Source organism: Geotrypetes seraphini, chromosome 5 (genome assembly GCF_902459505.1).
Source record: "Geotrypetes seraphini chromosome 5, aGeoSer1.1, whole genome shotgun sequence".
Taxonomy (NCBI): Eukaryota; Metazoa; Chordata; class Amphibia; order Gymnophiona; family Dermophiidae; genus Geotrypetes; species Geotrypetes seraphini.
The window spans coordinates 117,190,076-117,213,513 of record NC_047088.1 but is presented as its reverse complement, the minus strand read 5'-3'; the positions used below and the strand labels follow the sequence as shown (position 1 = coordinate 117,213,513).

Below are 23,438 nucleotides of genomic sequence, written 5' to 3'. Positions count from 1 at the left end.
TGCTCCCCAAGCATACTTGGTTGTGTCTGTGGTCATAACTTTCTGATGTGGAGGCATTTGAAACAGCAGCCCTTTGGAAAGATTTCAGGAATTCATCCACCACTGAAGAGATTGACGAAGCGATGATGTGACTGCAATTTTCTGAGAGAATGGATCGACAGCTTGAGACCAATGAGACATAAGAACATAAGAAGTTGCCTCCACTGGGTCAGACCAGAGGTCCATCGCGCCCAGCGGTCCGCTCCCGCAGTGGCCCATCAAGTCTATGACCTGTGAAGTGGTTCCTGACCATTTCTATAACCTACCTCTGCTTCTATCTGTACCCCTCAATCCCCTTATCCTTTAGGAACCTATCTAAACTTTCCTTGAACCCCTGTACTGTGCTCTGGCCTATCACAACCTCTGGAAGTGCGTTCCATGTGTCCACCACCCTCTGGGTAAAAAAGAACTTCCTAGCATTTGTTCTAAACCTGTCCCCTTTCAATTTAATCTTGGAGAGAGCGAGACCAAAAGGCTTTGAGCATGCGCAAATGCTCAAAGCCTAGTCCAGCCCGGCACAGGAAGAAGGAGGATCTCTCTCGCACCGCCCAGCCCAGCCCAGCCCAACCCAACGAGGGAGGATCTTCGGGCACTGGCACTGGCACATCCTGTGCTTTGGGGCTGGTGTCGGTGCCCAATTGGGTAAGAGTTGTCTTTGCGGTGCTGGGGGGGATGTAGGATCGCGGGGGAGGGGGGGGGAGGATGCTTGTTCGCAGGGGGAATGCCGGAGCCCAGCCCAGCTCAACGAGGGAGGATCTTCGGGCACTGGCACTGGCACATCCTGCGCATTGGTGCCGGTGCCCAATCGGGTAAGAGTTGTCTTTGCGGTGCTGGGGGGGATGTAGGATCGCAGGGGAGGGGGGGTGACGCGAGTGGGGGGGAGGATGCCGGTTCGGAGTAGGCGTGAGGAGGTTTTAGCATGAGCGGTATACGCGTGTGCGCGCTATATTAAAATTTTATTACATAAATTTCTGTTCCCCGCGTGCTATACCTGTGTGCACGTTTTACACGGGTGCGCGGTATATGAGTGAAAATACAATACTTATCTTCTGAAGTTCCTGTCTGGAGTTCTTATCTTCCGAAATCGTTATATCATCCTGGGCTCAACTGCAAATTCCAAAGTGCTCAGTGCTCCCATTCAAAATCACAAGTGAAAAAAATCCATTCAAATTTGTCAATCCAACGATCCTCCAAAAGGTCAGTGCAATTCAAAAAGTCAAAAACAATCCAACAATCCTCCAAAAGGTCAATACAATTCAAAAATGTCAAATATCACAGACTTCCTCGGTACTACTCGAAAAGGTCCAGAGAAGAGCGACTAAGATGGTTAAGGGGCTGGAGGAGTTGCCGTATAGTGAAAGATTAGAGAAACTGGGCCTTTTCTCCCTCGAACAAAGGAGATTGAGAGGGGACATGATCGAAACATTCAAGGTACTGAAGGGGTTAGACTTAGTAGATAAGGACAGGTTATTCATCCTCTTCAAGGTAGGGAGAACGAGAGGGCAATTTCTAAAGTTGAAAGGGGATAGATTCTGTACAAACGTAAGGAAGTTCTTCTTCACCCAGAGAATGGTAGAAAACTGGAACGCTCTTCCGGAATCTGTCATAGAGAAAACACCCTCCAGGGATTCAAGACAAAGTTAGATAAGTTCCTGCTGAACAAGAACATGAGCAGGTAGGGCTGGTCTCAGTTAGGGAGGTCTTAGACCAGAGGGCCGCCGTGTGAGCGGACTGCTGGGCACGATGGACCACTGGTCTGACACAGCAGCAGAGGTTCTTATGTTCTTATGTTTACAAATCATTTCAAAGTACTCTATTACCTCATTATTAAATTTATATTAGGTTCAACTGACTAAAGGGTGCATTACAGGTACTATGGCAGAATCATTAACTATTGTTTTGCTGAAGCCAAATAAAGATCCTATGTTGGTTTCAAATTACAGGCCTATTTCTTTGATAAATATAGACGGTAAATTTTTGGCTAAGTTATTGGCTTTGAGCTTGGCCAAGGCTCTCCCTTATATTATTAGTATGCACCAAACAGGGTTCGTTGCTCAAAGGCATTCTTCAAATCAGAAAATAATATTAAATATTGAACTAAGGCCAGTTACTGGGCAGACTTGCACGGTCTGTGTCTGTGTATGGCCGTTTGGTGGAGGATGGGCAGGGGAGGGCTTCAATGGCTGGGAGGGTGTAGATGGGCTGGAGTAAGTCTTAACAGAGATTTCGGCAGTTGGAACCCAAGCATAGTACCGGGTAAAGCTTTGGATTCTTGCCCAGAAATAGCTAAGAAGAAAAAAAATAAAAAAATAAAAAATTTTTAAATTGAATCAGGTTGGGCAGACTGGATGGACCATTCGGGTCTTTATCTGCCGTCATCTACTATGTTACTATGTAAACAACACCAGGCTGGCTTTTCACATGTTAAATTTAACAAAAGCCATGGATGATCAAGCCTTTTCTGTATCCTTGGATACAGAGAACGCCTTTGATCGGGTAGAATGGACCTTTATGTATCAAACAATGGATTGGTTTGGTATTGGTTCAGGATTTATACAAATGATTCAAACCTTATATAGTTCCCCTTCTGCCAGATTATATATAAATAATACTTTTTCGGAACGTTTCTGTCTGGAGAGGGGAGTTAGACAAGGGTATCTGTTATCTCCTTTGCTGTTTGATATTGTTTTGGAACCCTTGTTATTGGCTATACAACAGGCAAAGGAGATCCAGGGTATTCCTTACGCAAGTCGGGAATACAAGGTCTCTGCTTATGCAAATAACATATTGCTTCATTTGAGGAATCCAGAAACAACCATTCCACATTTACTAGATTTGATTGAAAGATTTCGAAAATTTTCAGGATATAAAATAAATTGGAGTAAATCATTGTCAAAAAGGATTGTTTGATTCATTCCCCTTTCTTTGGAAGGAAGAGGGTGTAAAATACTTAGGAATTTGGATTTATAAAATGTTGGAAGAAACGATGAAAGTAAATGAATAGTCTTTATTGCTAAAGGTCACGGAAATGTGTGAACAATGGAACCCCTTACATTTGTCTTGGTGGGGGAGTCCAAACAGTTAAGATGATGATTTTGCCTGTGGTTTGTTACCAAATGTGTACGTTACCAGTGTTTTTTCATAGGTCCTTTTACAAGAAATTAAATAGTAGTCTCACAAAATTTATTTGGCTGTGGAAAGCAGCAAGAATTGCCTTACTATCTTTACAAAAGCCAATTGTGGAGGGTGGGGTAAATTTTCCAAATTTTTATAGGTACCATCAAGCCTATATAATGCGTCAGGGTATGTGATCAAGACAGGCTGCCAACATCGAGGCCTTCCCTCTGCGAGTCCCGGCTTTGTGGAAAAAGGAAGTTGAAACAAGCGGGACTCGCAGAGGATAGGCCCTGACGTCAGAAGCTTGTGTCGATCGCTGCTGCTGATGAGTTGCCGAAGAGAGCCGCGGAGCAGGGGGTGTGGCCGGATGCAGGTAGAAGGGAGAGGGCCAGATAGGAAGGCTGCTGTAAGAGGTAGAAGCTCCGGAGCATGACACCAACCCTGGCCAGGATGATTTCTTTTTCAGACTGCTGCCACCGAAATGACAAAAAACAGACTACAGTGGATGCCCGGCGTCGGCGTCTTTGACATCCGGGAGAGGAAGGCTGATCGGCTTGGTAGATTGGGACGGCAACACGAGTCTATCACGGAGCCCAGGATGGGCTCCACGATCGACTCACGTTGCCGTCCCGATCTACCAGTCGATCATGATCGACGTATTGGGCACCCTTGCTGTACAGCATTACTTATAAAGAGATCTTTGCGCACCCTATGGCTTAAAGCAGAGTTCTATTTAAATTTTTGCCCCATAAGCTTATTTACCACCCTTACATCCCCCATCTTGCTACCAGTTGTGCTTCCAGATTTGCTATCTTTTTCCAAAACTTCCAATTCAGCTAACATCATTCTATTTTTATAGGCTGAATAAGCAATAATATGACCCGTAATAGTTGCTTTGAATGCATCCCAGACTGTTTCAGGTGATATCTTCTCTGAGTTATTCAATTGAGAAAATTATTGGATTTTCCCTTGCATTTCTTCCAAAAATTAAGGGTCAGCAAGTAAAGCATTGTTAAAGTGACAAACAGGAGAGGAGTTAGAAATCATTGCCGCTTGGATAATGATCCAAATACCAGCATGAAAAGAGAGAAGAATATCATCTATTTCCACCTAAAGAACTTGGTTTAGTAAATGATTTGATATAAAAAAATAATCAATCCTAGAGAAGGATTGATGAACATGAGAACAAAATGTGTATTCTCTATCTGTTGGATGCAGAATTCTCCATATGTCCTTCAAACCACATGCATTCATTAATTGTAGCAAATTCTTGTCAGATATACTGGAAGCTCTCACAGGTTTTCTATCTAAAATTGGATCCAGGACAGCATTGAAGTCACTTGCCATAATCAGATTAGATAAATCATGCTCCAGGATCAAGTTCTGCAACTCTTTATAAAAATGAGCATTATTAACACATTAATCTTCTTGAAGGCACATTCTACCAGAAGTGTAGTGGCTTCACAGAATCCTGATCAGAATCCTGCGTACCAAGGAGATTGTAGAGCAACTACATGGTCTACTCTCCATACTTTCACACAAAGTTTTACAGAATGGATGTGAAGGCTTTTGGATCCTTGGTGCTAGCAGCAGGTTCATCTGCTCCACCCTAGACTCAGGGGACAGCTATGGTACGTCCCACTGGTCAATACTCATGTTCCTTTTGCATTAGAATGGAAGATTAGGTTTTTACCTCGATAATCTTTTCTGTATAAAAGAATATGAGTCTTGACACCTACCCTGTCAGATATCAATTTAGTGTGCTTCCTGTCTCAGACATGTATGTGAATTTCCAAATGCTTGCATTGGAGCAGTTAGGAGAATATGTAGATGATTGGTTTTTGACTGTCCAGCAAGTACACTAAATGATGCAATAACTAGACTGGACTGCTGGGCACGATGGACCACTGGTCTGACCCAGCAGCAGCAATTCTTATGTTCTTATGTACGGCTACCAGTGCTGGACACATGTACTCCAGGTGCGGGTGCACCATGGCTCGGTACAGTGGCATGATAACCTTCTCTGATCTCTTCATGATCCCCTTCTTTATCATTCCTAGCATTCTGTTTGCCCTTTTTGCTGCCGCAGCGCATTGCGCAGATGGCTTCATCGACTTGTTGATCAGAATTCCCAAGTCTCTTTCCTGGAAGATCTTTCTAAGTACTGCCCTGGACATCCTGTATTCATGCATGAGATTTTTGTTACTGACATGCATCACTTTGCACTTATCCATGTTGAACCTCATTTGCCATGTCAATGCCCATTTCTCGAGCTTGATTATGTCACTTTGTAGATATTCGCAATCCCCCTGTGTCTTCACTACTCTGAATAACTTCGTATCGTCTGCAAATTTAATCACCTCACTCATCGTACCAATGTCCAGATCATTTATAAAGATGTTGAAGAGCACGGGTTCAAGCACCGAGCCCTGTGGCACCCCGCTGATGACATTCTTCCAGTCCGAATATTGTCCATTTACCCTGCAAGCTGATCAGTATTCAGGAAAGCTTGCAGCATGCAGTACTGCTCTCCAACCCCCACCATGCCTGCAAAATCAACCAAATGAACACAGGGTAGCCCAATCATCCTTTCAGCACGGCTAAGCTATTTATTTAGCCTCTCTATGCTTGCAGCTTATCCACCCTGCCATTCCTCAAGGTGGCTCGCCCATGCAGAGTGCCAATGCACGGATTGTGTTGATTGCTGCCGCACCCCTCCCTCCCCTCCAACACTAATTACGTGCACTCACCTTGTGCAGCTTCCACATTGGCCCTGGAATGTTTGTCAAACTCCAGGCACTGCACATGGCTGTGCAGGTGGTGATCTTGTAGGGGTTGAGACTGCAGCTCACCTGTCCCTGAGTGGGGAGCACCAGACGGTACTTAGCCAGGGGACCATGAGGCAGGCAGCAGGGCTCACAAAGCTCGCACATCACCATCGCCTCTTTGGGGATCTTTGCACAGAGCTAGCACTTGAGCGTCACCCCCTTGCTCTGCTGGTAGCAAAGCTGTGCAGCTCCTGCTTGTCCAGGATCAGGCAGCGGTGGTACTGTGGGCAGGTGATACACGAGTTGCGGGGCATAGGCAGCAAGGAGGTGGTGTGCAGGTGGTGGAGCGGATGCAGCATGACCGGCGGAAAGATGCTGAGGGGGGAGCGTTTTAAAGGTGACACTAACTAGGGGGGAATCCGGAGGATGCTGAGGGGGAAGCACGTCAATTTGAAGAAGACAGCCAGGTGCTCACCTAAATTAGCCAGGCGGAGCGCCCTGCTAAAAGACACTAGGGAGAACACTGCTCAGTATGGGAGATCACCGCCCTAAATTTCACCCTGTGAACAAGTCTTACCGGGCTTCAAGCAGGGACAGTAGTGCTTTTTTCCTTAGGGATATTCCCATGGATACCATCCTCGTTACAACAATTCCAATTCCAGACATTCACAGGCATCCAAGATCCCATTCAGCTGCTGCCCCTAAAGTCCTCAAAGACATCAGAGGTCAAGCGGGGTTTCCTCATATCAGGGGCTGGCTCTATGTTTTACCAAGAGTGGACTCGCATATCCTCGGATCAATGGGTGGTAGACATCGTTTGGGAGGGGGCACAAGATAGATTTCTTTTGCCTAACTCCAGCTTTGTTTCTGGACTCTCCAGGCATGAAGGCAATTAGACCCTTTCCAAAAAGAAGCTGACCTTTGAAAGGAAGTCTGCTTAAAGTGGCCTTGGAGGCGGCGTCCCCAGCCCAATGACAGATTCAAAGAATCCGGTGCACAGACACCATATAAGCCGAGATCTTACCAAGAACTCTAAGATCATAAAGGGCGTCCACCACATAATCCACATCTTCCGACACCAGCTGGGGACAGGCATCCTTGTCCTCAGAGGGCACAAGGTGCAAACTTAAGTGACAGGCAGGCATTGCAAAGGAGTCTGAAGCTGCAGCCTTGATACCTGAAGAACCACTTCAAAAAGCTGTTTAAAAAATATTCACGCTGCGATCTTAGGAATCCTTAAGCACTACTCTCCTAGGAAGGGCCGTATGCCTGGTAACCTGTGCCACCTTAGGCTGCTCAAAAAACTATTGAAACTCAGGAGCCAGTGGATAAAGCTTAGACATAGCTTTAGAGAGCCAGAAAGAGCTTTCTGGGGTATCCCATTGTTCCGTAACCAAACCGAGAAGCTGCAGATGGGATGGAAAATGGGAGGACAGCACATTAAAACAGTCCATGACCAAACACAGACATGGAAGGTGGAGATTCCAGGTTGAGCTCTTTCAGAACAGCAGCAATAAAATGGCATGTCATTAAAAATATACTTTTTGCACTCACAGCTTGACTTTTTTCCGGAAAATTTGGTATGGTGAGTTACGAGCAAGGAAAACATTTTCACCAGGACATTCAGTCAATGGAGCATCACTACCAAGGTTTCTGGAACGAGAGTATGATGGCCGACTACTGCTGGATGTTGTGCCGTGACAATCCAGACACAACTCACAAAAAGAAATCATACTCTAAGCATTTTTGAAAAAATATTGGTTACTAAGTGACACAGTCCAGTATAATTATACCATGCTGTGTGCTTATTTGACTTTGGATTAGAGAGCTGCATGGGAACGGGGATGATGGGAATCCCGCGGAACCCACTGGGATCCCGTGGGGACCCCCCTCATGGGCTTGGGGATCCCGCGGGATTGGAGAGAACTTCATTGGTGCGCACGTCCCCTTTACCTGCCCTCGTGCAGCACTCCCAGCACGCCACACGGAGCTGACCCGGAAGTCTTCCCACGACATCAAAGTTGATGTCAAATGGAAGGCTTTGCGTCAGCAGCATGCAGGGCCCGCTGCCCTGTGAAGAAGCATGTGGTGTCTGGGGATTGGCAATCGTGACCTCTAGCCCCACCCCCTTCATAAACGCTTGCTTGCTTATCTCCCTTCTCTGCTTCGCTGGACTTGGAGTCCAGAATGGATCAGGCTGAGCCATTTGGGAGGTGCACGTGTGCCGTGCATGGCAGCAGTTGGAGGGAGACAGCACTACTGGACCGAAGACTTTTGCAGAGGCCGACAAATGTACCGTATGTAAAATCCTCTGGCTTTCAAATTCAAACAATGGCCCCACACTGAGAGGGAGAATTTCTCATGCTGCATGGGGATGAGAGACTTCCTCTCTCAGCCCCTGCAGCATGAGATTCTCCCTCTGCTTGGGGCTGAATTTCATGCTCTAAAATAGAGAAAAAAAAGAAATCAAGTAGAAGTAAACAAATAAACAAAAACGCAAGGAAGCAGGTAAATAAATCGGTGGGAGCAGCGTGGTGTTGGGAGGGAGTAGGGCCAGGGACGGATGGGGCTAGGGGTCCCAGTGTATTTGTGTTCCTAGGGCATATTGAAGAGTAAATCCTGCCCTGTTTTGTTATTATATTTGTTTTTGTTTTTGTAACTATTTGAAAAATCAATAAACTTTCATGGAAAAAAAATAAAATATAAATAAAGGCGGAGCTGGTGAAAAGCTGAAATTTAAAATAAATAGGCAATTGGCAAAAAGGAAAGTAAGAATGCAGTCTGATTGCTCTTAAACTGTTCTTTCTTTCTTCTGACCTCTAAGAGCCTGCCTTACACATGGTTAATCAAGAATTGCTCTTAGAAGATATAAATTTAGATAACTGCTGTGGATCATAGAAGACATACCTGTCCTCCTTATAAACCAAAACACATTTACAAGGGAATCATAGAACAAAAGTTGCCCCCATCTGAGTGACCTGTGGCCTCAAAATAAATTGTTTTTGTCTTTTCTGGGTATAACGAGATACATCTGGAAACATTCTGATAGTGTTAGTCAAAAATAGAACATCTTTATTTTTAAAAAACAACTTTAACATCCATTCTCTATCAAAATCAATGGCAAACTGTACCAACAATGCTGCAGAAGCCTGAACCTCAGTCTCCGACTTCTCAAGGAAATTAGTTAAGTCCAGACTATCAGCAGATAAATTCTTCTGGTTTGGACTTTGAGACTTAACTCTCTTTGAACATAGTAACATAGTAGATGATGGCAGATAAAGACCCGAATGGTCTATCCAGTCTGCCCAACCTGACCCAATCCAAACTTTCTAATTTTTTCTTCTTAGCAACATCTGGGCAAGAATCCAAAGCACCACCAGGCACTGTGCCCGGGCTCCCACTACCAAAATCCCCGTCAAAACCCACTCCAGCCCATCTACACCCTCCCAGCTGTTGAAGCCCTCCCCAGCCCATCCTCCACCAAATGGCCATATACAGACACAGACTGTGCAAGTCTGCCCAGTACTGGCCTTAGTTCAATTTTAATATTATTTTCTGATTCTATATCCTCTGTGTTCATCCCACGCTTCTTTGAACTCAGTCACAGTTTTACTCTCCACCACATTACTCGGGAGCGCATTCCAGGCATCCACCACCCTCTCCGTAAAGTAGAATTTCCTAACATTGCCTTTGAATCTACCACCCCTCAACCTCAAATTATGTCCTCTGGTTTTACCATTTTCCTTTCTCTGGAAAAGATTATGTTCGTTAATACCCTTGAAGTATTTGAAAGTCTAAATCATATCTTCCCTGTCTCTCCTCTCCTCTAGGGTATACATATTCAGAGTTTCCAGTCTCTCCTCATACGTCTTCTGGCGCAAGCCTCCTATCATTTTCGTCGCCCTCTTCTGGACTTCTTCAAGTCTTCTTACGTCCTTCGCCAGATACGGTCTCCAGAACTGAACACAATACTCCAAGTGAGGCCTTACCAATGACCTGTATAGAGGCATCAACACCTTCTTCCTTCTACTGGCTACGCTTCTCTTTATACAGCCCAGCATCCTTCTGGCAGCAGCCGCTGCCTTGTCACACTGTTTTTTCGCCTTTAGATCTTTGGACACTATCACACCAAGGTCCCTCTCTCCGTCTGTGCATATCAGCTTCTCTCCTCCCAGCATATACGGTTCCTTCCGATTATTAAGCTCCAAATGCATTACCCTGCATTTCTTTGCATTGAATTTTAGTTGCCAGGCATTAGACCATTCCTCTAACTTTTGCAGATCCTTTTTCATATTTTCCACTCCCTCTTCGGTGTCTACTCTGTTACAAATCTTGGTATCATCTGCAAAAGGGCACACTTTTCCTTCTAACCCTTCAGCAATGTCACTCACAAACATATTGAACAGGATTGGCCCCAGCACCGAACCCTGAGGGACTCCACTAGTCACCTTTCCTTCCTCCGAGCGACTTCCATTACCCACCACCCTCTGGCGTCTGTCCGACAGCCACTTTCTAACCCAATTCACCACTTTGGGTCCTAACTTCAGCCCTTCAAGTTTGTTCAACAGCCTCCTATCAGGAACTGTATCAAAGGCTTTGCTGAAATCTAAGTAAATTACATCTATCATATGTCCTTGATCCAATCAGGTTCGTTTGGCACGATTTACCTTTTGTAAAGCCTTGTTGCCTTGGATCCTGTAATCCATTAGATTCAAGGAAGTATACTATCCTTTCTTTCAGCAACATTTCCATTATTTTTCCAACAACTGAAGTGAGGCTCACCGGCCTGTAGTTTCATGTTTCATCCCTGTGACCACTTTTGTGAATAGGGACCACATCCGCTCTCCTCCAATCCCCGTCTCCAGAGATTTGTTGAACAAATCTTTAATAGGACTCGCCAGAACCTCTCTGAGCTCCCTTAGAATCCTGGGATGGATCCCATCTGGTCCCATCGCTTTATCCACCTTCAGTTTTTCAAGTTGCTCATAAACACTCTCCTCCGTGAACGGTGCAGAATCTACTCCATTTTCTCATGTAACTTTGACAGATAATCTCGGTCCTTCTCCAGGATTTTCCTCTTTGAACACAGAACAGAAGAATTTGTTTAGCACATTTGCTTTTTCCTCATCACTCTCCACATATCGGTTCCCAGCATCTTTTAGTTTAGCAATTCCATTTTTCATCTTCCTCCTTTCACTAATATATCTAAAAAAAAATTTTGTCTCCCTTTTTTACATTTTTAGCCATTTGTTCTTCCGCCTGTGCTATCTAAGAGAGAGGTGGATAAGAGATTTCTGGCACCTTCAAAATCTCATTCATATATCTTTTAAACATAACTAAAGCAGTTATTGGATAAACTTTGGGAAAAGTAATCTGTGGATCATTAAATCTCCTGATGGAATTTTCCAACATTTCTTGTTTGAAATGTAGATTAATAAAGTGTCTTTGCTTATTTGTAAATGGGTCTATACCAGAGCCTTTAATTCAGTAGCATAATTAAATGAAATAACTTAAGTTTATGGGGACAGGTGGGGACAGATTTGATTGCAGCGGGGATAGGTGGGGACGGGTTTGATTCTAGCGGGGACGGGTTTGATTCCAGCGGGGATGGGCAGGGACGGGTTTGATTTCTGTCCCCGCACAACTCTCTACTTTGGATCAAAGATAGTACAACATTTTTTTAAGTTGATGCTGCAATTCTTAAAACCCTATATGCTAAAATGCTATAAACTAACAGTCATAACTTTAAAAGTTTACGTGACTAAAAAAAACTAACAACACATCAGAAATCAGCGTGAAAAACTGATTTAGAAAAATGTGCTGTGTTGTCAGATGATTCTGAAAATAAATTTTTTGTTGCCTTGTGTAATTGGGGCGGATAGGTAGGGTTAGGCGTCTGACTCTTAGGACAGATGTGATTCCAGATTGGATGCCGGTGTGCGATTCTCTGCTGCTTCATAGACAGCTGCTGAGACTGGCTGGCATCTATTATGAGTCATCCATTCTGATATCTGTAGAAGCCTGTCCTGACAGAGAGCCTCTCCATGAAGCCACCAGCTCAGGCTGCTGCAAGCTGGCTCCATCCAAGAGGGCGGCATCTGAAGGGGATGATGCTGCGGAGACCACTGAGAGAAAAGGGACTCCTGTAAAAGGCACATGTGCGCTCGGGCCCAGAGGACTGTCTCCAAAGAGGCCGCCATGGACCCCAGAACCTGAAGATACAGCCAGGCAGTAGGAGCAAGGAAGAGCTCTGATCTGCTGTTGAAGTTTCTGCCTGCGTGCCTCGAGAAGAAACATACAACCCTGCTTGTCAACCAGCAAATGTTAATGAGAAGAAAGGTGAGGCTTTTTATGCTTACCTTGTTGTATGTCTCCAAGTCTCTTCTGAATAATTTCCAAGTGTTGAATGTATTCTGTTAGTGAGTACTCAGGATCTTGGGTGCAAGCCAATGAACTCTCTGAAGAGATGCTGGAAGACAGAGGGAACCTATAACAAATTTATCATGAATTTTATAACACATACAATTTTACACAGCGACACATAGGTACTTGTTACAGATGGTTACCCCAATTTGGCACATAAATGCAAGGCACTGAATGTGAATTCTATAATAGCATCTGGGTGTCTAGATTTCATTATAGAATAGAGTGTAAGTTGGCATTTTGCAGCAACATTTAAGTGCTATTACTTACGTAATGTACAAGGCAGGTGTGAATGCTAGCATACAAATGTTGCATTTCAGTGTGTAACTTATAGTATTTCTGTTAGTTAAGCACATAAGCATGGGACCCACCCATGCTCCTCCCACACATTTGCTCTCCTTTGTAGCTGAACACTAAGCTTGTAGAATACTGTTAAGCACCCAAATTGCACTTATGGGCTGAGGAAACATGATTTTCTTCTCCTTTGATCCATCCTGATTTGATGGTACTGTATTTCGATTTCTGACTTTTTTACAATATTGCTTATTATATATTTTATTCCACTTGCATGGCTTTGGCTATTGAGCAACAATTGCAAATAAAGAGAAACTTGAATATTACTATTCATGCACATATGAGTATTAGTATTCTATAATCTAAATATACAAAAGGCACCTATGTTTACGAGGTGCTAAGATTTTGGAATTAAGGGGCAATATACACATTAGATGTACATCATTATTTCTCAACTTCTTCAAGCCAAGTACCCTCTAAGTCTAACAAATATACACACAATATAATCTTAATACATAATGGTAACCAGAAAATTTAAAAAAATACAAAGCACACTGTATGCACAGAAAATGTTAATTATCATTTATATTCTTTTTTTTCCCCAAAGAGGTCAAGGCAGATGACTTTAAATATACAATACCATCTCAGTAACAACTATAGAAAAATAGACAAATATAGTGTAAAATATAGACAGCAGATATAAATTCTCAAAATTGATACATTTTGATCACTAAATTGCCTTCAGTGGTACTCACTGCAGGGACACACAGGCAGCGATTCACAAACTGCACGTGGCTGACTCACAAGCCTTTCCTCTGATGTCGGAGAGTTCCCGTTGTAACCAGACAGACATCGTGCCTGACCTGGTTCCAGTTAAAGTTCCTCCTAAGACACAGAGTAAAACCCGGAAGGGAATGGACAAGGGTTGTGCTAGGAAAAATAGGGATGATTTGCAGGTTAACCACCAGGGGTAGCCTGAAATATCCCAGGATCTCCTGGAAGAGCCATATCTAGGTCACCACAGAAGGAGCCCAAGAGCCACAGGCAGGTCTGCTGACTCAGGTAGAGTAGGGCGTGCCCCTGCAGTACAAAAACCAGCTGCTGAGCACAAGCAGGGAGGCAGGCTAGGGAGAAGGTTGAGACCTTTCCTCCCTGAGAGTCTCCTCGGGCCAAGCAGGGACGATACAGCCTCACCCATGGAGGTACAGGAGGCTGGTGAATTGCTGGAGGAAGTTCTTTCTGACACTGAACTTCCAATGGAACTTGACAACCTGCCTGAAGAAGTGAGTCCTACTGAGGAAGCCATGGAGGTTGGTCTTTCCATCAGCTGCAAGTCCTAATTGGAAGGAACTGTGAGTGTGTTTTCAGCTTGCTTTGTTTGAGAGACTGTTTATTGAAGCTGAACCTTTTGGGATTTTGCTTTGCTTTTCTTTTGCTGTTTTTGCCTTTTTTGGTGAAGCTGATAGTGTCTGTTATTTTGGGAGAGGTTTGCTGTTACCTGGGAGGGCAATTTTGTAGGCTATATTGTAGCTAATTGAAAGCAAACCTGGGACACTCTTCCTTGCCTGGCAGTGCAGTGAAAGGCTGCCAGAGGCTTCACTTTGAAGCACTGAGAATAGGGTATCCAGTGCCTTAAACCCTATTGTTTTTTTTTGTGATGAACTGAATATCCTGCTTAGGAGCAGGCTGATTTGAATGCTGAGGTGAGCACAAACCTCAGAGGTGTGAAAAAGAAAAAACACTTTGGAACTTTATGTTTGAACTGTTTATTATTCTTACTTTTGAATTTGAACTGTTTGAAGTTGGATGTTCTACTTACCTGTTCCGTGGAACTCATAATTATCCTGACTTTGGTGCTTTGGAAGGAATAAACCTGAGATTTTGATTTACTTCCTTTTTGAGAAGATTGTGGTTTATTTTTTGTTTTTCCTATTGGTGTCAGTCCAAGCCTGCAGGGTGACTCCAGTCCAGGTCACATGCTAGTGCTATTCTTTGTTGTAACCACTGAGGGGTGCTGGTGAGTCCCGATTTGACCACAGTCCCGGTTACACCGTGTGAACCGCTGCCTGCATGTCCCTGCAAAAAGAGCCACTGAAGGCAGAAGGAGGTAACTGGGACTCCCTCCCTGCTGACCCAGAAGGCTTTCCTCTAATGTCAGCTCTGACATTGGAGGGCAGCCCTCTGGGTTAGCTTCGGTGGAGGGGGGTGGGCAGGAAGGAGGGATCCCTGGCAGTGGCTTCGACAGGAAGGTGGAGGGTAAGAAGGAGGGATCCCCGGTGGCAGCTTCAGTAGGCAGGCAGACAATATCCTCAGTGAAGGCCAGTACCACGTACTAACAAGCAGCTCGCGTACCCCTAAGGGTATACATACCGCATGTTGAGAGAAACTGATGTACATAACATGACATCTAAATCACATCTATATCCCAGTTTTACAATGTGAAAATATATGTCTAAAGCCCAAAAATATAAACATGAATTCCCCATTTGAAAAGAGGAATACTCGTCTATGTCCAAAATGATGGATGCAGGTATCTACACCTGCTCCCCAGGATGTATAGGTTTCATAGTACTTCACTGCAAGTATTAGGGGAGGTCGCCCCTTAATTTCCCTTATTTACTTTCTTTCCCTGCCAAGCAACACCTGCAAAAGACAGTGAACTCGGACAGCATCAGAAAACATAAGTCTGTATGTTTATAAAGTGGCTAACACATTTATGTTGCTTTGTTGTACCCACTGATATTTAAAATGCTTATGTTTCTGAAATGGAAGCTCCTGCTGTTTTTAATTGGTGCATAAACTTTATCATCATCTTAGAAAGGGCTCTACATAGGCAGATCCTGAAATGGAAAACATTTTGAAGAGTTTACTGGAGTCATGGTAGAAGCATCTGAGAAGCTGAAAGCTATGCTGTTGGTAGTTTCACTACCAGCAGGGCCTCCCAAAGCAGAAAGGTTTCAGTGGAGATGTCAGACTAACGATGTACCACCCCCTTCTGCGCAGCAACAGATGGGCAGGGCAGTGCTGAAGACAGACACTTGGTTCATTTGATGTGACAACGGCAACATTGAATTTATATGTAGAAGAAAGGTCTGGCAAGCTACTTCTGTATTCTGCCAAGAAAACTTGACGATGATGAGACAAAGAATCACAAGTATAGTGCTGGAAGATGGTCCCCTAGGTTAGAAGGCACTCAATCATGCTACTAGGGAAGAGCTGATTGTCACCCAGAGAATGCTTAGTGTTTGTGAAGCTGATGGATCAAAGCCGCCAGGATGTTCTGATGCTGATGTTGCTGGACAGAAAAGGGAGATCAGAAACTGTAAAGATATTATTCCCAACACAGGAACATGGAACATACGAAGCATGAATCAAGGAAAATTGGAAATTGTTAAAGATCAAATGGAATAAAACAAAATCGATTTGAAAGGGATCAGTGAACTCAAATGGAAAGCGCAGGGCCATTTTCAATCAAATTGAATCTGCTACTCTAGTCATGAAAACATACAGGAAAAATGGAGAAGCATTCATCTTCAACAATAAGCTTTCAAAGACTGTACTAAAGTAGAATTTTATCAGACATTAAACGGAAAAAACTGTACAATAGTCTACTAGCCACACAGGCAGCAAAACTAGACCACCAACTCTTCAATCTACTAATCGTGACCCCAGACTACAAAACTTTCAGAAAATAAATAAAAACCCTGCTATTCAAAAAATCCATTAAGACTAACACCGTATGAAACATTTCAATCCTCTGAAGCAACCTGCTCTACTCTGTAACACCTCTGGACATGTCCAGAAATCCTCTTCTGTAATTCTGAAATCCTCTTCTGTAATCCGCCTTGAACCGCAAGGTAATGGCGGAATAAAAAAATCACTAATGTAATGTAATGTCAATTTGTCTACAGGAAAAGCCGATCAATATCACCTTGATCCAAGTATATGCTCCAATGACAGACATGGAAGATGAGGTTGCAGAATTGTTCTACAAACAACTTCAAAATGTAATAGATCTAATACCAAAACAAGATTTACTGATCATTATGAAGGACTTCAATAGGAAGTATGCAGTGGTTGGAAAGCACAGCATATGAGAAATTAAGCTGGTTAGTACAGTTTTGAAAAACAAACCATAAACATGAATATGCATTTCTAACACCACAAATGTCGTCAGTACACATGGACCTCTCCAAATGGCATATATCAAAATCAAATCGTCTACATCCGCATAGGACAGAGATGGAAATCTGCAGTTTTAACTGCAGGGACTAAACCAGGAGCTGACTGTGGAAGTGGCCATGAACTTTTGACATGCAAGATCAAGGTAAAGCTTTGCAAAAATACAACATTGGAAATATTCTCTCAGACTGTTGTTAAAACTAGACAACAGATTTGCCTTTCTTGATATAGGCGATAGAGAGCCTGAAAAGTTATGGATTTACATCAAAACTATAATTAGTGATGAAGCTAAAAAACAAAAACAAAAAAAAACAAACACTCTAGAAGAGAAAGAAAGCCAATAAATTGCCTTGGATCCAAGAAGACACCATAAAAGTAGCAGAACAAAGACAAGCAACATTTTCTGGTAATAGAGAAAAAGTATCACAAATGAACCAAGTGTTTCAAAGTAAAGTTGCTTAAAATAATATAACAAAGGCTACAATCATATGTTGAACAAGAACTACCCAAAGTTCAGACAGATTTCAGAAAAGGTCATGAAATAAGATACATTATTGCCAATGTTAGAGGGATATTGAAGAAGAGCAAAATACTCTATACTTTTGCTTCGACTACAGCACAGCTTCTGACTGTGGATCACAATAAACTATGAAGAATTCTAGTGCAAATGGGAATACCCAAACACATAACTCAGCTGATAAAGAGCTTCTACAAAAATCAAGAAGCTGCAGTGAGAACTGAATATGGCAACACTGATTTGTGTCCAATAAAATGTAGCATCAGGCAAGAACGCATCTTGTCATTTTACCTGTTCAACTTTTACAGCGAAGCCATCTTTAGAAAAGTAAATTTAGAAGAAGAGAGCATCAGTTTCAAAGTTGGTGGCAAAAATATAAATATCCTGCACTATGCAGATGATACAATGCTCAGTTATCAGCAGTAAAGACATTTATTTAACAAATTTCTCAACCGTCTATTACTAGGCGGCTTAGAAATGGCAACATTCATAAAATAACTAAAGACATACAAAAACCAAAATTTATATAGGCAATAAACATTTCAAATCCTTCAGTAAGAACAATTTATCCACAGTGCTCTATTATATAGCAATCCTGCATGCTGTATCTACTGAGAAAAGTCAAAGCCGAAAGTCATAACATGGGATTAGAAATGAACATAAAAAAGACAAAGATCATGAACACAGAAAATGATGAAGATTTTGAGTTTGAAGGCAATACAATAGAAGTCGTAAAGGATTTTAGGGCTAGATTCACTAAGCAAATCAATTGTGTATCGATCGGTTTGCGAGCCCTTTGCAACCCAATTTCTCCCCAACACGATTCACTAAGCTATGTAGTGACCCTTTTCCGATCCACACATGTAAATGAGGGGAACTGCATGCAAAATATGCAGGGACATGATTCACTAACCATTTTTTCAAATCCGACTGGGCTCGGAAAAAGCAACTGCTAGGGACCAGTCGCAAACGTCTTTCCTACTCTTCTGCTCCATAGAAGCCCAGCTCACAGCCCTGCTCTCTGCCGGCCCTGCTCTCTGCTGCCTCGAATCTCTCCTGCCTACCGCCCCAATGTTCTTCCCCGATCTCTCCTGCCTGCTCTGCCCCGAATCGCCGCCCTGCTCAACCACGGATTTCTCCTGCCTGCCACCCCGAATCTCTCCTGTCCTTCCCCGCACTGCGAGCCTGTGGTTTTAACCCGTGGGTTAAAGCGGGTTAAAACCACGGTCTCCCTTACCTACAAAAGTTAAAAAAAGGTCGCACCTAGACCCATTCCCCGCAACCCCCCGTGCTGGACCAGCAGGAATTTTCTGCGGATCAGCACCAGACAACCCAGACCTGGCTGGCTGTGCACCCCCCCTAAGGCGTGCACCCGGGGCGGACCGGTACGCCACTGCTTTTCCCCCTCAATCTTGGGCTTTAATCTGAAACTTTAACTGCAATGCAGCATGATAATTAAACACACTTTCAACAGCATTTAATCCAGTTCCTGCCACTTCTTCAGCCCCTCTTTAGAACTCCATGGAATCATCCATTCCTCCATTGCTATTACACTCCACAAACTCAGTCTCTGAATCCATTTCAATCTCAAATGCTTCAAGCTCCCTCTGATTCACAGGTTCAGGATAAGTAATGTCTGTTTCAGTTTGGTACCTGGCCTGCAAAATTTCCTGGTCTTCCTTTTTGCACTGAGTCCAGCGTGGTTTAGGCTGTGGCTGCCTCTCTTGGTAACTCCTGCTAGGAACAGCTGCTCTGGGTGTAATTCTTCTTCCTACTCCTCTCTTTTCACTTGTAGTGAAGGAGCCTGTGACTGGTTCTCCCTAAATCTGCACTTAGCTTTTGTTTACCAAAGATGCTGGTTTGTGTTTTAATCATAGCATCTTGTCACCGGCAGCCTCAGGGCAATGGGTCCTGGGACACCGGGACAAGAAAAAAACTCTTGTGAGCCGCTGCGGGCAGCACAAGGAAAGAAGAAAAAAAGGTTCACAGAAGGAAACACCACCACACCAGGTAAGTAATCTTCAGGAAATAACTGGGTTTATTCTTCAAATCAAAAATAATCAAGCCCAGCTTACTTGTTTCCACATTCATCAGCTTCAAAAAAACCCCACAAACTTGTCAGGATGTTCAGTTATTAAGAATAGTCTCAAAAACAATCAAAATATACAGCTAAACAGTCTCTGAGTAAATGATGGTTAGATACAGTCCCAAACACACAATGCAAGCCTTCCTCAAAGCTGTTGCTGGTTCCTCAGCCAATTAATAGTTCCACACTTGGAAAGTTTCAAAGGAAAAACAAAACAGTCTCTAGTGCTGATATCTTCAGCCTACACCAGTGCTACGGCACTGGCCCTCCCAGCAGCTGACGTGCTGGCCAGGCAGTGTGCTCTGCGTGGTTATAACTTTGCCAATAATAGGCCCTCAATCCCACCACAGAAAACGCGAGGCAAACCCCACTGCCTGGGACTGGAACAGCCCTTCCCCCACCCAGGGGAAACAGAAAAAACCTCAAAATCAAGACAAGTCTTTCACAGTTCTCACAGGTACCCTCACAGCTCTCCAGCTCCTTCAGGGTTACCAAAACAACTTGGAAACAGCTTAGGTAAGCAAGGTTTCAGTTACTCACTTAGGCAGTTTCAACTACTTGCCTCTGAAACAGAAAACCTCCATGGGCAGGACTTCATTCGGTAGCTCAGCATAGGGCTCTGGGTCCAGCTCCATGTCCTGAGGAACTTCAGGCATGCAGAGAGGCGGTTCCGCTCCAGCCTGTCAGCTCCATGCTTTCCAGATGGATGCTGCCATTCAGAGCTCTCAACCCTGAGCGCTGCTGCCTGTCCTCTAACTGCTCCTTCTCTTTCTGATTCTGCTTCTGTCTCTCCAACTGCTCAGCTCTCTGGCATAACTGTCTGCAGCCATGCCCCAAACCCTCAGGTGAAAATGATTTCCTGGGAACTAACCTAGGATTGTGTGGGGGATGGGAAACCTGCACTTCTGCTCTCCCGCTCCCTCTATAGGTCAAAGAAGGAAAGTCATCCAATGTCTCAGTTTGGGGTTTAAATGGGGCTGTTTGTGTAGTGTCTGCTCTTGAGTTGTGCACTGCTCTGGGGACACTCCTAGCAGGCATAGGCTGCATACCACAATCTGCCTTATCTCATATCTTAGTCTGCCTGCACTATGTGCCTTAGCTTCTTCCTGTTTGTGCTGAAAACATGACCATATATGTACTTTGCCCTCCTGGACATGTAATAATGAAACTGCAAGGCTTAGAGATATTAGAGTTGCTCCCTATAGGACTATAAGGTTACCCCCTGAACCAATAGTAAATGCGGGCTTAGGACCAATGTATATCACGAATTTGTAGCAAAATTAGCAAATGAAAAATTGTATCTAGCATCCACCTGGCTTAGACAGGAAACATATAAATATCACTGAACATCCTGTTTTTGAACACTTCTGAGGCAAAATCTTTATAGCACAAAAGTCAAGTCTTTCGCATATATACTGAATAAAATATACCTGTCACTTTCTTCATGTCTCTGATTATTGTGGCTGACCAACTGACCTTTCAGTAGAGTGGGATATTTATGTTCAGCTCCAGGTGCCTGCCTGCCTCTGATTGGTACAGTGCAGGGAGGTGTGTTCACCTGGGTTTTCTGCCTAAAATCTGTATTTAGTTTTGGAACTAAAAATCTGGCTTCACTTCCCTTTCCTGGTTTAAACGTGGTAGCTTAACCTTTCCTGTCTGCTGGGTCTATTGAGGAAAATATAAACAGGAAGTGTTAGTAAATGTCTAGGTTTTTTAATGGGAGGTATGCAGAATTTGGCAATTCTGAGCACAGCTCAGAAATCACAGGGGCTTCCCTGTGACCATATTCACAGTTGCTTTTGTTTCCTTCCCTTCCATTTTCATTCTGTGATGCAGAGCAGTAGGTTACTGGTGTTGCAATAGGCAGGTATGATTTTTGTTTTCTGTGTTCACCCTCTTTTAAAGCTTGTGTGGATGTATTTCAATGGTGTGTGTTAGGTGCCATCAACTCAGGTTTGAGTCCTAATGACTTGATCACATGGTCTTCGAGTGATATCTCCAGTCTGATCTCTTCCAAAATCAGTTCTCCTGGTGGTCCACGGCATGCATAGAATCCTTTTCAGCATCAGAGTCTAAATGAGTCAATCCTTTCGGTCTTGTTTCCATAATGTCCATCTTTCGCATCCGTAACCGACCACTGAGAAAATGAATGCATGGACCAGTCTTATCTTTGTTTTAACTGTTTTTTCCTTCCCTTTAAATACCTTATCAAAAGCCTTCGTTATAGCGCAACCAATTGCTATTCTGCGGAGTATTCTTCACTGCTAGCTGTTTCCTTGTTTACCAAAGAGCCTAAAAGATTAAAACTCTCAATTTTTATTCTATTGCCTTCAAACTCAAAATCTTCATCATTTTCCATATTCATAATCTTTGTTTTGTTTATATTCAGTTCTAATCTTGTTTCATCTGTCGTTGGAGCATATATTGGCTTTAACTTTTCTCAGTGGATACAACATGTCTTCTTAATACCAATATCAATCAGCTAAGGTTTTTCTAAGATTTATCTTCTAATCTTCTGCCAAACTGCCCACACCATTATTTCCAGATTTTTTTAGATGCATGAACAATTGTTTAATGGCATGTCAAACAGTTAGAGGCAAAGGAGGGGAGAACCTGTGCTCTCATCACCCAACACCAATCCAGCCTAAAGACTTCTCTAACCTCAAGACTGCTCCAACTCAAGCCGAACAAACCCTCCGGACAAACTGATAAGTACTTTGCATGATTATTATTTGCATGGTTATTCTTTGCACGGTTACCCTTTGCATAGTTATCCTAATACCTACTCGAGTCAAAACTATCCTAATCTCCTTAGTCTCCCTCACTGCAGGATGGCTTCCCTGCACAACTACCTCACCTTATTCCTCATGTTCTACTGGTCCTATTACAAATGCTGGTTAACCGAGGCTCTGGTTACTTCTCAGATTCCTATCCTCATAAGACCTTGCTTCACCAACCCAGTCCCCTTAGGCCAATCCAACGCTCCACTCTTAACTGTTCAGATCATGGCCCATTCCAAATCCCGGTTGTTCCCCCCTCAAGCAAAACAAAGAAACCGCGCTGTAATAAACACCGGTTATTAAAGAAAATCTTCCTCTCTAACCCAGCTGACACCCCTCTGCACAAAAAGGTACAAGGTTTTTATTTAAACATTTGATCTATCAGGAACAAAACCCAGCTGATTAAAGATTGGCTAGAAGAGACTACCCCCGATTTTGTCCTCCTAACCGAAACGTGGTTGATCTCCGACACCGATATCATAATTCGCGAGTGTCTCCCACCTGGGTTTAAAATCACAACTCTACCCAGAACCTGGGGAAGAGGAGGAGGACTAGCCATCATAGTAAGAGAATCTTTCAAGTCCACCATCCTAGCCTCGAAATTCTTGCTTGCAAACTCCAATCTGACCAACTAGAAGATGACTTAATTCTTACCCTATTCTACATCCCTCCTAAGAAATGGCCCACTGCCAAAGACAGCTTTTCAGAATTCCTCCTCACCAATTCATTTACAGGTCCCTAAAACCTATTGATCGGAGATCTGAACATTCACCTTAAACAGGTTGAGCAGAGTGACCTACTATCCCTCATCTCCTCTCTTGACTTTTTCATACTGATTCCTGAAAAAACCCACTATAAAGGTCACCATCTAGACCTAGTAACCTTCTCCTCCAAAGAACAAGCCCATCCCAAGATCCTTTGGGAACTAGCTACTTGGACAGATTCCCTATGGTCTGACCACAAAATATGCAATTTCCACCTCAACTGGCAAGCAAGATGTCACCTACCTAATCCTCCCGACATCAAAAACCTATTCAAAATAGTCAACCACCTCTACGATATTCAGTCCCTTACCCACCCTTCCTCAGACTTCCCCCCCCCCCCACCGGCCAACGACCTGGCTGTCTTTTTCAATAACAAAATCTCCAATCTTAGATCTACCCTTCCTACAACCTCCACCACCCATCTGAACTATCTTGATGCTCAGTTCCATGACGATGAAACCAGGATGG

At 43.6% G+C, this 23,438-nt stretch overlaps 1 protein-coding gene across 15 annotated transcripts in view; it reads right to left on the bottom strand.

Moving 5' to 3' along the window:
* PCNT (pericentrin) overlaps positions 1–23,438 on the bottom strand; it is an 820,497-nt gene that overhangs the window by 151,901 nt on the left and 645,158 nt on the right. For 13 of the 15 annotated variants that reach the window (XR_004539480.1, XR_004539479.1, XR_004539483.1 and 10 more), the window contains one exon: positions 12,284–12,411. Coding sequence is in view for 5 of the 15 variants with exons in the window: in XM_033944852.1 (XP_033800743.1) it covers positions 12,284–12,411 (128 nt within the window). In the remaining 10 variants the exon portion in view is untranslated. The remainder of the gene's footprint in view (positions 1–12,283; positions 12,412–23,438) is intronic. The other 2 variants (XR_004539481.1, XM_033944855.1) reach the window with 1 other exon arrangement.